General features: G+C 40.9%; 1 protein-coding gene across 3 annotated transcripts in view; it reads right to left on the minus strand.

Moving 5' to 3' along the window:
* TBC1D22A (TBC1 domain family member 22A) overlaps positions 1-13,036 on the minus strand; it is a 443,842-nt gene extending 430,806 nt beyond the window's left edge. For all 3 annotated transcript variants that reach the window (XM_073328376.2, XM_073328375.2, XM_073328374.2), the window contains exons 1-2: positions 12,757-13,036; positions 2,387-2,443 (exon numbers count right to left, since the gene is read on the minus strand). In XM_073328376.2, the coding sequence (XP_073184477.1) occupies positions 2,387-2,443; positions 12,757-13,004 (305 nt within the window). In that variant the 5' untranslated portion in view covers positions 13,005-13,036. The remainder of the gene's footprint in view (positions 1-2,386; positions 2,444-12,756) is intronic.
* Between the last annotated feature and the right edge of the window lie 4,680 nt (positions 13,037-17,716).

The following is a 17,716-nucleotide window of genomic DNA, read 5'->3' on the forward strand; positions in this document are numbered from 1 at the left end:
GGGAAAGAGTCGTTTGGAAACGTCTTTCCCCCCAAAATCCTCACCAAAACCTTGCACCCCCCTTCCTGGGGAAGGTTTGGTAAAAATCCTCACCAATTTGCATAGGTGACCACAGACCCAAACTCTTGGAGCTTAAGAACAATAAAAAATGTATTCAGTTCTTGAAAAGAAGAATTTTAATTGAAGTAACAATAAAAAGAATCACCTCTATAAAATCAGGATGTTAAATAACTTACAAGGGAATTAGATTCAAAACATAGAGAATCCCTCTAGGCAAAACCTTAAGTTACAAAAAGACAGGAATATCCATTCCATTCAGCACAGCTTATTTTCTCAGCCATTTAACGAAATCATAATCTAACACATATCTAGCTAGATTACTTACTAAATTCTAAGACTCCATTCCTGTTCTGTCCCCGGCAAAAGCATCACACAGACAGACCCAGACCCTTGTTCGCCCCATCCCCCCCTCCAGCTTTGAAAGTATCTTGTCTCCTCATTGGTCATTTTGCCATCAGGAGCCAGCCAGGTTATCCTAGCTTCTTAACCCTTTACAGGTGAAAGGGCTTTTCCTCTGGCCAGGAAGGATTTTAAAGGTGTTTACCCTTCCCTTTACATTTATGACAAGGTATAAGAACACATACTAGTCAAACCCTTTACTGGCTTTAAATTTATATAGTTTTATCTTGTAAGCAGGTCAAGAATTGGCTCCTTCTCCCAGCTCTCTGGCACTATGGTTCTTAGCAGGCTCTTTATGCGCTCCACAGTGACATCTGCTCTCACCAGCACTTCTCTCCAACATGGAGAGAGGGCAGACTCTCCCCATGACATCACTAGGGAGAGGAACAAAGGAGTGGATTGGAACAACCACACTACCAGCCAGAGGAGCTGGTTCCTGGCCTGTCATGGAGAGCCATCTCAAGAAACAACACTTCCCTTAATACCCTGACAGTTCTATCTAGCTATTTCTAATGTACTTAGTTCCATAAATTCTAGGCACCCTACCAGATCAAAGATGCCTAATATAAATTCTCTCACTCCTCTTCCTGCTGGATTATTTCTATTGGCCTTTAAGCACTGGTAATTGCTCAAAACTCCAACAGCCAACATATACCTTCTCCCTGCATTGCTTCTGTTATTCCACCACCCAACACTCTCGCATGCATGCGTGCACACACACCCCCCACACCTTGTAACTCCCTCACAACCAGGACAATTGGAGATCCTTCACCCCCCTCAAAAAAAACCTTGTAATTTAGTTAAAACAATGTTTTGTGCTGGATCATGGCTCAGTTTCTGATCAATGATATAGTTATAGTATGATAAATTTTAGGTTTTATGTTAAATGTGGGTGCTTTTAAATAATGTGAAAGGCCTTGAGCTTTTGATGAACACTGGAAAAACAGAAATAAAATAATTTGTGTAGTGTATGTCCCATTTAAAAAAGAAGTCACCAATCTGACAAACTCATTCTTCCCTCTGTATATTTTCTCCACTCTATTATACTAAATTAAATTAGATTATAAAAATATTTAAAAAAAAAAACATTCTATTTAGTAAGACATTCTTCGAAGTCTCATAAGGCACATGCACAACCCATTAAGTAAAATGGGCATACAAGATTTGTCATGAATAAAAAGAACAAGTTAAAAGAACAAACATTAATAATTTCCTACTGTGTTATAAGCAAGCAAAGCTTAAAGTTGGCATAAAGATGTAAACATTTGTGCAGTTGTCACAAACTAAGCAAGCACAGTACACATCATGAAAGATTACAGCCAATAAGAAATACTGGATACAAAAAATTTAGACACAGATTTGCAAACTGTAATTTTGATTTATGAACACAGGGATTGCCATGCCTGATCAGAAAATAAAATCTGGTATCTTTCCCGTGGCAACGACAACACAACATGCCAAAAGAAAGGTGAAAAAATTCTCAATATTTTTCATCAACTATACAATTAGGTACAAAATTGAGCAATACAGCCTAGAACAGGAGATTAAATTAACCTCATTTTAGCAAGTTTAACTACAAATATTTTTAAATTGTCATTACTACAAATCATTTACATAAAATGGTAAATGTACAGGGCATTTTGCAAACAGAATAAGACATTTAAACAAGACGCTCCAAAAGAGTTTGCAATTTAAGTCATGCAAGATACAATGAACTGCTGTTAGGTAGTTGATACTGTAAGAATCAGCAATGTAACAGCAGAAGTTAGAATGGGGAAGGGAATAGCATGATGTGGTAAGATATGGAAGAGCTAAGATATGGAAGACTAAGAGCAGCATTTTGGACAAACTAAGGAAGAGGAGGAGGTGGTGAGAGGCCAGAAGAGGTCAGAATCATCCAGTACTTTTTAATTTTATGTTAACTTACGTTCCATGCAACAATGGATCAAAAGGAGGATGCTGAGCTCCATACACATGTTGGATACTAAAGACAGAAAAAGAAGCGATCACAAATTTGACAAGAGATTTAAAAAAAAACAAACCAAAAATATTTCATCAACTTTCTGTCTCAAAGAAGCACATATAAAAAGAGTTGTTGCTAAATATACCATTATAAAGAGTGAGCAAAAGTCACAGTATATGGGAAGCGGGGTAATCATTTCCATCAGGATTACCATTAAACCGTAAACTCCTCAGGACAGGGATTTTGTATGAGCACACTGTTGAGACCTAAAATTTTATTTCTTAAACTCAGAATTAAAATGAAAACAAAAATTAAAGATTTTTTTTTTTTAAACACAGAGTGCATGTTGCTTCTGAACCCCTTCCTTTTCCAATTAACCACATTCTTCATTCACCGGTCATTAAATCCTACAAAAGTGCCTGAAAGAGCTTATTGTAAAGAAGTTAATCATCCCTATTTCTGGAGGCATGGGTCATTTCCTTGTGACCTTGGTTGCTACCTGATTAATGCAGTAATTTAACTATCTCTAAGCATCATCTAACTTTCCTACAAACCCCCCAGATTCCCCCATAATATGGGATGTTGAATGGGTGGTTTAAGTATCTGATTTAGACTTAATCAGAATTACATCTAAGTCTCACCATGTGCCTTAACACTACAGCTAACGGTAACTGATCTAACATACCACATGTATTGCAGTAACTAAATGAAATGGGTTGAGAAAATCTTAACATAAAAATTCTATTGATTAAAATGCTATGACAAAATGAAAAAAAAGAGTTTGCTTTTTAAAGTGCACAATATTGGATGCCATGTTATGAGCTAGCCATGACTCACATCCAATGTCATTTCAGTCAATCTGCAATTGCCCCAAACCAGGATAAAAGTGTCACATCATAAGCTACAAAATGGAGATACACAGTATGTCTACCCCACAATTAAAAACCCACAGCTGACTGGGACTCGGGCTAAGGGACTGTTTAACAGCAGTCTAGATCTTCGGGGTCAGGCTGGAGCCTGGGATCTAGGACCCTGTGAGGTATCGTGTACTTTATAAACAATTTGCACGATGTTAGACAATTACAGCATGCATCATCATAACGGCTCCTTTGTAGTCACTATTGTACATAAGATCTATCAGTTCAAGAGAGACACAGTATACAAGATAGCGTGCATTAGAGAACAAACACAATGGCAATGCCACGAAGAAAAACAAAATAGGCTTGTAAATACAATTTCATGTACAACATCCTTAAGAGGAGTGATTATAAAAATGTTACTATGTAAGCAATATAATAAGATTTGTCCTTCTCAAAATAAAAGTAAATTTACTTACAAGTTTCAACCTGACAAACGTCTACTAAAATTAAAACTTCAGGGAGAGCAAGGGAGATTAAAGAGGTGGTGCTTATATTGGAAATACTGACACACGCTATCCTATTGTAGCATGAACATACTCATCTTAATGCTATATGTACACAAAGAATGCCATACCTGCACTTAAACTACTTCCTCATGGCACAGTCCATAACCCAAAATGGAACAAAAGTGACTTTAGTGATATTTGAAAAAGTAAAAGTATTTTTACTTGCCCTCTTACGCAACACAGCCAGAGTAGATTGTGAAGTACTAATATACTTACTTGATCCTGCTTTAGAAGAATGATTCTGATTGGCCATGGGCAACTGGTATTTTTCCCCCACGAAAAATGCAGAAACTCATGGATATCTGCCCTGTTCCTCCTCCCGTTCCATATCTACATGAGCTCATTTGGAAATGCTGTGTGCCCTGCTTTCAACAGCATGTCTATGACACACAGCTGTCTCACACCTATTAGGCACACTAAAAGCTCTATATGAAAGCTACAAGAGAGCAACTTCTGGATCAAGAACAGCTAGCTCAAACTAAACTCAAGAAAGACTGAAGTAATGCTGGCTGGAAGGAGGAAACACCTCTGACACCTACTCAGGACATTGAGATCCCTTCCTATTACAGGCATCTTCCCTTCATTCATCAAGAATTGTGTGGCCTCAAAGTCTTACTCAACCAGTGACTGTTCTTAGATGCCCAGGTAGTGACAGTAGTGAGATATGCCCTTTTCTACCTTCTGCTTGCTAGGAATATTCACCCCTTCCTATCCATCAAGAATCTGGTCACCATAATTCATATCCCTTTCAGACAGAGATGACCCATCCTCACTGATAGTGGGAGGTGGGGAAAACAATTTAAAGTTCAACCATCCCCAGAACAGCTCGAGTCACACTCACACAGGCAGGCTCCCTCCCCTTACTCTCAGTCTCCCCTCCAGGAAAGCAGCAGCCTCTCTGTGGGATAAAAAAAGAAAAGGAGTACTTGTGGCACCTTAGAGACTAACCAATTTATCTGAGCATGAGCTTTCGTGAGCTACAGCTATGCTCATACAGATGCATCCGATGAAGTGAGCTGTAGCTCACGAAAGCTCATGCTCAAATAAATTGGTTAGTCTCTAAGGTGCCACAAGTACTCCTTTTCTTTTTGCGAATACAGACTAACACGGCTGTTACTCTGAAACCTGATCTCTGTGGGATGTAGCTCATGGGCTGTGGCAGCTGCCATGCAGGGAGGGGCAAGGCTGCACCATGTGACTGAGCAGCTCCAGAAAACTCTGGCAGAAATCAGGGTGGTAGGGAGGAGTAAACATGATCCCGTGTGCTCCTCTCCCCCCAACCTAGCCTCTGACTTCAGAGTAAATTACTATAATCCAATGCATCTGGGGCTGAAGGTCAAAGTAACGTAGCAGAGTGTAGCAGTTTGCATTCTCAGCAGGACAGACCATCTCAATGATGCAACCTTTCCTATCCAGCATACAACTATTTCATCTAGCATCTCAAGTACTGTAGCAGCCTTTTCACTGGTCTTGACAAATACAATCTTCCCTACTGATATCCATTCAGAATGCTGCAGCAAAGATCATTGTCTTAGCCTTTCACATTGGCCATATCATCCCGCTCTTTGCATTCCTTCATTGATATGACAGAGAAGAGGAGGAGGCCAAACACAAGCTACTTGTCTTCATTTTCCAGGCTGTCATAACCTATCCCCACCCTGCCTATCATTTCTCACTCCTGCCTCCAACTGGCCCATCACATCAGCTTCCACCACCCACTTGTTACATTTTCAAACAAACACCTTCATGCTTTCTCCCATGCGTTGCCTCATACTTTGGAGAAGATCCCCATAAACATCTGCAAAACTAACTCATTATCTTCCTTCAAAACTATACTTTGCTGTGAGGCCTACAAAAAAAAAGAAAAACCTGACAACGGTTAGGCTGTTGGTATACAGACCACTGCCTACCATGCTAACCGATACTTATTCTTTCTTTCTTTCTTTGCAATTCCCAATCTGTCTGTATCTGTTATATCTAGTCTTATACACATATTGTTAACTCTTTGGGGCAGGGACTGTATTTTTGACAACACCTAGGAAAATGGGGTCCTGGTCCATGACTGCGACTCCTAGGTGCTACGATATTACTATAATAACTACATCACTCCTGTACTCTGCACTTTTGGTTGCCTCCCAGCCTCATCTTCAAAACTATCAACAACTCAGAGCCCACCGACGGCATTCAGCTCTCCATCCACAAGTCCTTCCTAAAACAGTTGTGCACCACTGAAACAAGGCTTCTGCCCACGATAGACAAAGATAATACATTATTAGTCACGGAGGCTTGGCTGTTGGATAAGTACTGTTACACCTGCAACTAAGAGGGGAAGGGAAAGATTCATAGATTCATAGATATTTAGGCCAGAAGGGACCATTATGATCATCTAGTCTGACTTCCTGCACAATGCAGGCCACAGAATTTCACCCACCACTCCTAAAAAAGACCTCACACCTATATCTGTGCTATTGAAGTCCTCAAATTGTAGTTTGAAGACCTCAAGGAGCAGAGAATCCTCCAGCAAGTGACCCGTGCCCCATGCTACAGAGGAAGGCGAAAAACCTCCAGGGCCTTCCAATCTGCCCTGGAGGAAAATTCCTTCCCGACCCCAAATATGGCGATCAGCTAAACCCTGAGCATATGGGCAAGATTCATCAGCCAGATACTACAGAAAATTCTTTCCCGGGTAACTTGGATCTTACCCCATCTAAAAACCCATCACAGGCCATTGGGCCTATTTACCATGAATAAGAATTGTTGCTCCACTGCTCCTTTGGTACAAATGACCAAAATGTGCACAGAGAATAATATTTATTTTGATTCAGTGTTAAGGGTTGGGTAGAAATGCATTTTTTATAACTTGTGTGCAGTGAAAAATGTGTAATACCCTTAACGATTATTTGTTTTCTTGCTCTTAAAAGAAAATCAGTATGATTGGCAGCACTTGTGCTCCATTCATTTTTCTCCACACCAACCTCTTACCATAACTTCTAAGCTTATCATTTTGTTCATTGCCTGCTGATATTCTGGTCAACAGTGAGAGACACTGCCAACGTCTGGACTCAGACATTGGATTGAACACCCAGACATGAAAACTAAAAAGGGACACCTGCAGGCCAGCCCAGTGGAATTAATTGTCAGTGTCCTGAGATCTATATGCTGTGGGTTTCCAATCACAGACTAAATTCAAAGGCTGATAGGATCCAGGAATGCAGCATATTTAGGGGCAGATCCTCTGTTGATGTAAGCTGTCGTAGCTGTACTGAAGTTAACGGAGCAGTGACAAATTCACACCAGCTGCAGACCTTCTCCCTTTAGTCCTTGAAAAGGAGAGCTTGACATCATTCAGCAAAGTACTGTGGATGATCAAAAAATCATGCTGACAGATTCCAAACACCTATGAACTGAAAAATAATGTAAAATAAAGGAAGAAGAAGAAAAGGACCCTCAGGGTTCCTCTTCAAGGAAAAAAAAAAACAACAGAGTTCAACAGTGGTAAACAGTCAGTGCGTCCTGTATATCTTCTGAAGGGTGGTGTGTACTCTAATAAGGATTGGCTCTAGAGATAAGCTTAGTATGGCATTATATTGAATCTTCATACGTTAAAGTACAAATAGAACAATGGCAATATGCTCCACCTAGAATGAATAAGAGCATGCGCATGGCAATTAGAAAAGGCATTCTCCCATCTGAATGGCCATGGTGCCTTTTGGGCCATCAGAAAAATACCATGTTTGTGGATACAGCTGGTGAAGAAAGAATTGTTCAGGATTCACTTATTTCCCTGCCAAGACAAGACACGAGTTTTCAAGTTCTTTATCACTGTGGATGGCTTCCCTTCTCATCCCCAAACAGATGGATCACCTCCCCTTTTATTATGTAATATCCCTGTGACAATTATGGTAATTGCTTGCATGGACAAGGAATAATTAGTTAAAAGCACATTAGAATATATATTCTAATGAAATTTAATAGCTAGAAACGACAGAACAACTAGTAGCATGTGACCTCCGAGCTCTGTGCAGCTAAAGCTCCAAAAACTCCCACTAAACCACAGATCAATTTGGAACACAGGAATTGCTGGATGCTAGATCTGATCAAGTTCCATCTAGTCTAGCATTCCATTTTGAACGGTGACCAGCACTTGATGGTTCAGAAGATGCAAGAAACCACACAGTAGGCAGATGTGGGATAATCTGCACCAAATGAAGGTCCCAGCCTAGTTCTTACTGTTTAGAGATTGGCTTAACTCTTCAAGCATGAAGTTTTATATACCTCCCAATACTCTATTTTTAACATTAACTATTATAGATATTCTTGTTATCCAGTGACAATCCCTCTTTTACTCTTGCTAAATTCTTGGCCTCTAACATCCTCTGGTAATGAGTTGCACAGCCAAATTATGAATTGTATTAAGTATTTTCTTTTTTTCAGTTTTGAATTAGAAACCTTTCAATTTCATTAAATTACCCCCTTGTTCTTCTGCTGTCAGGAAGGGAAAACTAATGCACCTATTCTGCCTTCTCTATACGATTCTTTATTTTGTACTTTTATCATGTTCCCTCTGATTCACCTCCTTGCTAAGGTAAACAATTGCAGTTTTCTCAATCTCTTCTCATATGAGAGTTTTTCTATGCCCGTGATCATTCTCATCTCCCTTCTTTAGGTCCCTATAATTCTACAGTATCTTTTTTGAAATGTGGTGATGAAGCTGAAAACAATTATAAGCCAAATTAGCTGAGGGGAAAAAAAATTAACAGAAAAATGTGAAGTTTTAAAATAAATGAAAATAAAATAAAACAAAACAAACAAAAGGAGGGAGAAAGCTGATAGCAAGGAATATAAATAAGAAACTAGGAATTATAGAAAACTGATAAGGGAAGCAAAAGGACACAAGGCGAAATCTATGTTCAGTAGAGTTAAGGCCAATAAGGAGGAGTTTGGTGTATTAAGAACAAAAAAGAATCCTGTTAGTGGTACTGTTTCATTATTAGATAGAAGTTGTAGGATTATCAATAACAATGCATAAGAGGCAAAAGCATTTAATAAATATTTCCTGTTTTGTATTGGACAAGACAGATGATATATTCACATATGATATAATGAAAAAGAAGAAATACTTTCTACTCTAACAGTAACTCAGGAGGCGGTTAAAGCAAAGCTACTGAAATTAGACATTTTAAAAATCAGAATAATCTATAAGGCCAGAGGGGACCACTGTGATCATCTAATCGGACCTCCTCCATAACCCCTCCAGGCCCTAGGGTTGTGTATTTGATCAGTCAAAAAATCATTAGTTAATTGACTGGTCAAATATTTGAAAGCACTAGTTTACTAGAACAGTAACAAAAAAAGAGTAAAACTTTATGGTCTCAAATAGGTTTAGCTTTCTATACTTATGCCTAATTTTAAAAAAATGTATCTTAACAGAGTTATTTTATCTCAGAAAAAGGCAGACTACAATTCAATGAAGTTGTATAAGAAAAGGAAAATTGCACCATGATGCAATCAGAACATTAGGTTGCCACCTACATAAGGGTATTATTGCAGGAACATTTGACAATATTTCGCCACAATCGAATAATAAGCAGTCAATTGACCTGCTTGCCAAGCCTACTGACAGGCCATAGAACTTCTCTGAATTACCATAATTCCTGTTTGAATTTGAGCCTCTTAGAAAACATCCAATCTTCATTTTAAAGATTTCCAGTGATGAAAAAATCTACTACATCCCTTGGTAAGTTGTTCTAATGGTAACTACTCTCTCTGTTAAATATGTCGTGCCTTATTTATAGTCTCAATTTGTCTAACATCAGCTTTCAGCCACCGGATCTTGTTATACCTTTATCTGTTAGATTAAACAGTCCTTTATTAAATGTTTGTTCTCCATATAGCTATTTACAAAGTGTAATCAAGTCATCCCTTTTTGTTAAATAGCTGAGCTCCTAGAGTCTATTACTATAAGGCATGCTTTATAATCCTTTAATCATTCTTGCAGCTCTTCTCTGAACTTTCTCCAATATGTCAACACACTTCTTGAATTATGGACACCAGAACTGGACACTGTATTCCAGTAGCACTTGCACCACTGCCAAATAGAAAGGTGTACAATGGAATCCAGAGTTTTAAAATAACTAGCTGAAGAGCTCTCTGGACCATTAATGTTTATTTTTAATAAGTTTTGGAACACTGGGGAAGTTCCAAAGTACTGAAAGAAGGCTAAGATTGTGCCAATATTTAAAAAGCTAAGAATGATCTGGTAATTATAGGACTGTCGGCCTGATATCAACCCCAGGCAAAACAGTGTGGATAAAAATCAATTGTTAAAAAAATCAATGTTTTTTTAATTTATATTAAATACGGGGTGTGTGGTTTTTTTAAATAAACTAAATTAAAATTAAATTTGAAATTGACAACCCGTTAAGGCCTAAACTTACTGTAAACTGTTAAAATCATTGAGATTAAATATAAAAATAATATTAAACAGTACACATTTGCAACCAAGTTTTAAAGAAAATCAAACCACTGAATTTGTGGAAGTAACTGGCTAAGCACTTGGAACCAGAATTTGTTAAAGTACTAAACCAGATTTTGACAGCAGTAGTCTCTTCTGCAAGTGCAGAGGGAATATTTTCTTCATTTCAGTTTTTTCAACTAGTTCAGTACAATGACTAGTGCAGTTCAAAGTTAAGAAACCAACTGGGAGCTGAAAAAGCAGGAAAGCTTGTTAGCCTCTTCCAATCTATGCATAGAAACTAGGTGTGAGAGAATGACATCTAAAATCTTGAAGTGCATGGTAACCAGAATATATCAGTTCAGTTCACTAACTACAGATAATACTTACTTGTTTAGTAAACCAACGGTTTTAAATGCAAAACATGTTTTGATAGATTTTTTTAAAAATCGTTTATCCAGCACGTTTAAGGTAGGGTTTTTTTTTAAAAAAAGCTGGTTTTGTGCATTTTAATTGAATATTTATCCAAATAAACAAATCATTAGTAAAAAATTTATCTAGTAAAAAAAATGCATCACCATTTTCTAACATAATAGAAAATGTAAAAATTAAAAATCTGACTAGATGTAAGTTAAGGTATACTATTGCTTAAATAAATGTGTATAGATATATTGTATCCTCCTGGTTAGCAAAAAGCACCATCAATTTAGTAAAGGCTATATTTAACATGTTTTAATGGTTATCATCCAATGAGTGTCAATCTTTATTTAAGAAAATAACTAAAAAGTACAGATGTAAACCACAAATAAAGTTGATGATTTAAATCAAGGTTTTTTGCTTTGCTGATTTAAACCATGATTAAAAATTGGTGTTTAAATTGCTTTGATTTAAAAATCAAGCCACCCTGAACTAAGGGAGAGGAAATATAATTAATGCCAGGGTTAATCAGGGTTTTATGGAAAATAGATCGTGTCAAACTAATCTCATATTTTTTGATGAGATTACAATTTTGGTTGATGAAGGTAGTAGTGTTGACATAATATACTGCTGTGTCTACACGACAGTGGTGCAGTTGCATAGACACTAAAGCTTCCATTGCTATAGTAAATCAACCTTGCTGAGAAATAGTAGCTTGGTCAATAGAATTCTTTTTCTACCTAATGCGGTCTACACTGGGGCATAGGTCATCTTAACTACATCTCTCAGGGACATGAATTTTTCCACACACCCTGAGCAATGTAGCTGGCTCGACGCAACTTTCTAGTGTAGACCAGCCCTTAGACTTCTAAAAGACATTTTATTTGATGTTTTTCTAAAAGTTATGCTCTAGTTCAAAGAGGAATCAATTCAAGGAAATCCTATGGGCTGCTATATGCAGGAGATTAGACCAGATGATCACAGTAGTCCTTGCTGTTTCTACAATCTATGAATTACTACACACAGTATAATGAATCGTTTCAACTAATTCTCCTCTATTCACTACTTGATTGACACACACAAAGATTTCTAACTGAAAGCTACCGAGATAAGCTGCTCAAGTAACTGAACAGTTTGGCACATAAAAATTCCAATTGTTAATTCAACAAGAAAAGCCACAAAGAAGAATTGAAAGATATGCTGGCACACTTGCCAGCAAGGAGCAAAAAACTGTCTACTGTGGCTGTCACCCAATCAAAGTGAAATTGACAAGAATCTGTTCAGAGAGACAAGGTGGGTGAGATAATATTTTTTATTGGACTAAGTTCTGTGGAGAGAGAGATGCTTTCTGGCTTACAAAGAGCTCTTCTTCAGGTATGGGAAACTTACTCAGAGTGTCAAGGAAGAGGGTGGACATGGTTGCAACACTGCATACCTTGAAATATGTGTCAACTACTTATGCTAAACAATCTGTTCCACCTCCTGTTTAACTGTGACATTCTGAGTAAGTTTCCCAGAGCTGAAGAAACGTTCTGTGTAAGCTCCAAAGCTTGTCTCTCTCACCAACATAAGTTGGTCCAATAAAAAAGATATCACCACCTTCAAGGCATGTGGAGCACGAAAGTCAATTATTTTTGGTTTACTGTACATCACTCAAGCCAAGCAGCAGAGGACAGCGTTCATGTTCTACAGCTACCCCTTACAGAAGCACAGTGCAACTTCCAGAGGCTAGTCAGTTTCACGGCTGTTGCTGTAAAGCGTTAGCTGTTCTCCAGCTCCTCTGGGGTACAACGCTGGAGGCCAGACCCTCCTCCTCAAGCCACGGGGACGGGGTGCAGAGCCGCCCTCAGCACCAGATGAAGGGACCATTCTGGCCCTAATATACACCCCACGCTAACAAATGACCCCGCCGCCTTCCAGCACCCCCACCCCGCCACTAACCCCACATAGTTAGTGCCTTCCAGCACCTCCCAGCCGCCCCACTACCACCCTCCCTTCCGACAGGCCAGCCTCCTTCACCCACTCACACCCTCTCACCTCCCCGGCACCTTCGAGCCGCTCCGCTTCCAGAACTGCTTCCTGCCTCCGTCGTTCGCCATGGCTCCCGTCACCTCATCCCCTTCGCCGGAGCGCGGCGCCTCCCCCTGTCCGCCTGCTCGGTTCCCCACGGCACGGCCCGCTCTGCCCGGACTAAATCCTGGGAGTTTATTCCATCCCAACCACTTCCCATTTACTTGGCGCAGAGCGCTGCCATATTGACACCAGGCAAAAAGCTCTACCCCCATTGGCCGGCGGAGTCCCGCACCAATCAGAAGTAAGTTTACTGACGGTTGGGTCAGAGTCACCCAATCAGGGCCACTCGAGCTGGGGTCAGGCGACTGGGAGCAGCTGGCAAAGGGAGGTGGGGAGCGAGAGCCAGAGCAGCCCCGGCCCCGCCTGTCGCCACGCCCCCTCCCTAAAGTCCCGCCCGCCTTCCAGCCCTGGGTTCCCTCCCTTGCTGTCTCCCCACACCCCTCTCGCTGCTCGCTCCCGTGTGTGCGAGGGGCTCGGCCTAGATAGTCTCCAGGGGGCACTGTACAGACCGTCTCAGGGGTGAGGAGGGTGTTTGACAAACGGTCTCCAGGGGGCGTTGGTCTAGCCTACCAGGACCTTTCCCCTCCACCATTTGGGGCGGGTTAGGGTGCCAACACCAGCGAGCAAGTCTACACTAAAAAATTAAGTCGACTTACGTTCTGTCGAGGTATAGCCACCTCTGTAATTAAATTGGTTTTTCACGTCCACGCTTCGCTCCCTCTGTCGGCGGGGCGCATCCTCAGCAGGAGCACTTCCACTGATTTAACCGATAGCGTGAGGCACAGACAACCCGGAGTTGTCAGCCTGCAGCGGGGCTGTGCCTGTCAGCCTGGTGACGCTCTGGCCTGTCAGCCCTGGAGGTGGGGCTCCGAGCTGTCAGCCCCAGTCGCAGGGCTCTGGACTCTCAGCCCTGGCGGTGGGGATCCAGCTGCCAAGAGCTGACAGCCAGAACTGTCAACACGGTGTCTACACTGCTGCTGCATCAATCTCAGTACATCAACCTAAGCGCTACGCCTCTTACAGCGGTGGAGTTATTAGTGGGCAACAAAGTAGTGTAAATGGTGACAGAATTTGGTAGCCATAGGTACAGTGCTCCGGACTGTGAAAAATTTCACACCATCTACATACGGCTAAATGCAGTGCCTTGCATAATGACAGGTTTCAGAGTAACAGCCGTGAGATGCATCTGAGGAAGTGAGCTGTAGCTCACGAAAGCTTATGCTCTAATAAATTGGTTAGTCTCTAAGGTGCCACAAGTCCTCACAGACTAACACGGCTGTTACTCTGAAACACCATCTACAATGTAGTTGGGTCAACCTATCCCTCATTGTGGATAGAAGAATTCTTCCATCAACCTACCTCGCACCTCTCAAAGGAGTGGCTTTACTACAGTGACAGAAAAACCGCTTCCGTCATCATAGTGTGTACACCACAGTGCTACAGCAGCATAACTGCAGCTGCAGCACTTGTAGACCCTTATTGCCCATGACAGCCCACCCTCAATCTCTCTCTCTCTCTCTCTCTCTCTCTCTGCTCATGTCTACACTACAAAATTATGTAGACCTAACTTACATAGGCATATAGCCACTGCAGTTATTAAATTGTTTGTGTGTGCACACTTGACTCCTTGTTGGATACTATTAATTTAGGCTTAAATAGAGACTGGGAGTGGCTAAGTCATTATGCAAGGTAGCCTGTTTCCTCTTGTTTTTTCCTACCCCCCCCCCCCAGATGTTCTGGTTTAACTTGGATTTAAACCTGGAGAATGGTCAGTTTAGATGAGCTATTACCAGCAGGAGAGTGAGTTTGTGTGTGTATGGGGGTGGGGGGGATGTGAGAAAACCTTGATCTATGCAGGAAATAGCCCGACTTGATTATGTAAAGAGTTGTCACTTTGGATGGGCTAGCACCAGCAGGAGAGTGAATTTGTGTGGGGGGGTGGAGGGTGAGAAAACCTGGATTTGTGCTGGAAATGGCCCACCTGTTGATCACTTTAGATAAGCTATTACCAGCAGGACAGTGGGGTGGGAGGAGGTATTGTTTCATGATTTCTGTATGTATATAAAGTCTGCTGCAGTTTCCACGGTAAACATCTGATGAAGTGAGCTGTAGCTCACGAAAGCTCATGCTCAAATAAATTGGTTAGTCTCTAAGGTGCCACAAGTACTCCTTTTCTTTTTGCGAATACAGACTAACACGGCTGTTCCTCTGAAACCTGTTTCAGTGGTGTGCGTCTTCACCAGGAGCTCTTGTATCGACTGTATTGTGAGTGTGGGGCATTGTGGGATGGCTCCTGGAGGACAGTAACAGTCGATATAAGCAACACAGTGTCTACACTGGCACTGCATTGGCCTAATTACATCAACTATGACTCTGTGGCACTCGGGGAGGTAGCATTACTAAATCAGCATAGAGAGGCATTTAGGTCGGCAGGAGCCAAATTTAAGTGAAGACACTTTCACCGCTAGACTGACACAAAACAGTTTACGTCAATCTAGCTGTGTAGGGTACACCAGGCCTCTCTCTCTCCAGCCTACGCTTCCCCTCACATTAATCATTTTACCCTAAGAAAGCTGCAGTTTCAGGTAGACCAGCTGAACAGTTATCTGTTTATTTACTATGTATTCGCACTCCATCAGTGGTTGGGTTTTATAAGATGTTGAATATAACAAAAAGATAATCTTATGGCTAAACCACTGGAATTGGATTTAGGAAATCTGGGTTGATATCCCAGTCCTGTCACAGGCCTCTTGTGTGACCTGGGGCAAGTTACTTTATTTCTTTGTGCCTCAGTCCCATCAATAAAATGGAATACTGTATTTCTTTTCTAACACTGCTAGACTGTAAAGTCTTTGAGGCAGGAACCATCTCTTGGTATGGGTATGTACAACACTTAACACAATGTAGCTTCAATCTCTGCTGAGGAGTCTAGCCAGCACAAAAAAAATTATGTTGCACTTCTATGAGATTTTTAACAATGGCAATTCTACATGAAGTAACTCATTTATTTTTTCCAGATTCGTTTTATTTAGATGAGAAGGGTGTTGGTTGGTTAGTTAGGTTTTTTTTGGCAGGGGTGGGAGGGATTTGGTTTGGTTTATTTGTTTGCTAACTCCATATTCCCTCGCCATTGAATTGGTCTAAATAAAGTATGATCTAATTTAGTCTCCATCCTAACAATCATTTCTGAAGGCATACCTTCTAATTTGAAAGGATAGATTCCATGATGAAGATTGTGGAAGATATTAGGACAGATTTTGACCAGAGTAACTGATATGCAGTTTTGAAACAAAATGCTATTATAAGGTAGCTTTTCCAGTTTGTAATTCTCTCCTATTTCTTAAAAACTCAGAGCAAAATTACCTATCTGGTTATTTTTTTATAGGAAATACTTCCAAAGGTAGATATCTGTTTTTTCATGGTAATTGTGTGGTGCTTATCACCTCTTAAAGTTAGGCACAAGGCTATGGATCCACAAAGGGATTTAAGTGTTGCAACACCTAACTTTTAGGTGCCTAGGAACTCACTGAAACAACAATGGGATCCACAAAGCCTGAGTTAGGCTCCTTGTACAATACATGAGGAGAGATAGGCTTCTATTAATGGAATCCACAAAAGCCAGAAGGGCAGGCTTAGGTTAGGGAGCTGCCTAAGATAGCCAATAGGAGATGCCAATGACAGGGGTGTGACCTAAGCCTTGCCCCTTTCTTGGAATTAAGCACCTAAATCTGGGCTGTAGAGAGGTGCCTATTTCTGCTCTCTATTCATAGCTCTGAACCCCGCTCCTGGGGTCAGGTGGCTTAGGCATCTAAACTATTTCTTGCAAGAGTGAATTAGGTGACTGTCTAACTCCACACAAAACAGCCAGAGGAAGAGGTGGTGCTACCTTTCTTATAACTTTTATCCCAGCGATTAGAGCATTCACCTGGGATGTGGGAGACTCTAGTTCAATTTTCCTCTCTGCCTGACAAGAAAAAACATCTTTCACGCCTCTAAGGAGAGTGTGTCACACACCCTGGGATAGAGAATATTTTGATGGAGGTTTCCCTCAGTCTCTCCTGTTGAAGATATTCCACTTTGGATAAATAATTAGGAAGTTATGGGAGCAAGGGAACTGGAGTCAGCAGGAGTGCAAGTAGGACGGTACCCTCCGGTACCCCATACCTGCAAGAGATTTCCAGCCAGCACGGGGTACTGGAAAGAAGTGGGGCCAGATCCCTTCCTCCCACCCTGCTGGAGCACCCAACTGGGAGTGGCGGGGATGCACTCTGCTCCTTAAAAGAGCAGAACCTGGCTTGGGAGGGCATTCATTCTTATGGTTTTAACAGCACAATACATATGCTAACAAACTTAAACAAAGCCTTTTTTACCTTGGTCAGGAGTCCTCAAGAGGGGAGAGGTGTGAGGGACAGAAGATGTTTAAATAAGACGAGGTATTTCCAGTAGAGATAAGGAGGTGTTAGTACCGTTATACTGGTGAGACCTCACCTGGAATATTGTGTGCAGTTCTGGTCTCCCATGTTTAAGAAGGATGAATTCAACCTGGAACAGGTACAGAGAAGGGCTACTAGGATGATCCAAGGAATGGAAAAACTGTCTTATGAGGGCTTCAGAGTAGCAGCCGTGTTAGTCCGTATTCGCAAAAAGAAAAGGAGTACTTGTGGCACCTTAGAGACTAACCAATTTATTTGAGCATAAGCTTTCGTGAGCTACAGCTCACTTCATCGGATGCATAAAGTGGAAAATACAGTGAGGAGATTTATATACACACAGACCATGAAAAAATACACATTGTAAGGAGAGTGATCACTTAAGATGAGTTATTACCAGCAGGAGAGTAGGGTGGGGGGAGAGAAAACCTTTTGAAGTGATAATCAAGATGGGCCATTTCCAGCACATTTCCAGGAATTAACAAGAACATCTG

The sequence above is a fragment of the Lepidochelys kempii genome, chromosome 1, assembly GCF_965140285.1.
Source record: "Lepidochelys kempii isolate rLepKem1 chromosome 1, rLepKem1.hap1, whole genome shotgun sequence".
Taxonomy (NCBI): domain Eukaryota; kingdom Metazoa; phylum Chordata; order Testudines; family Cheloniidae; genus Lepidochelys; species Lepidochelys kempii.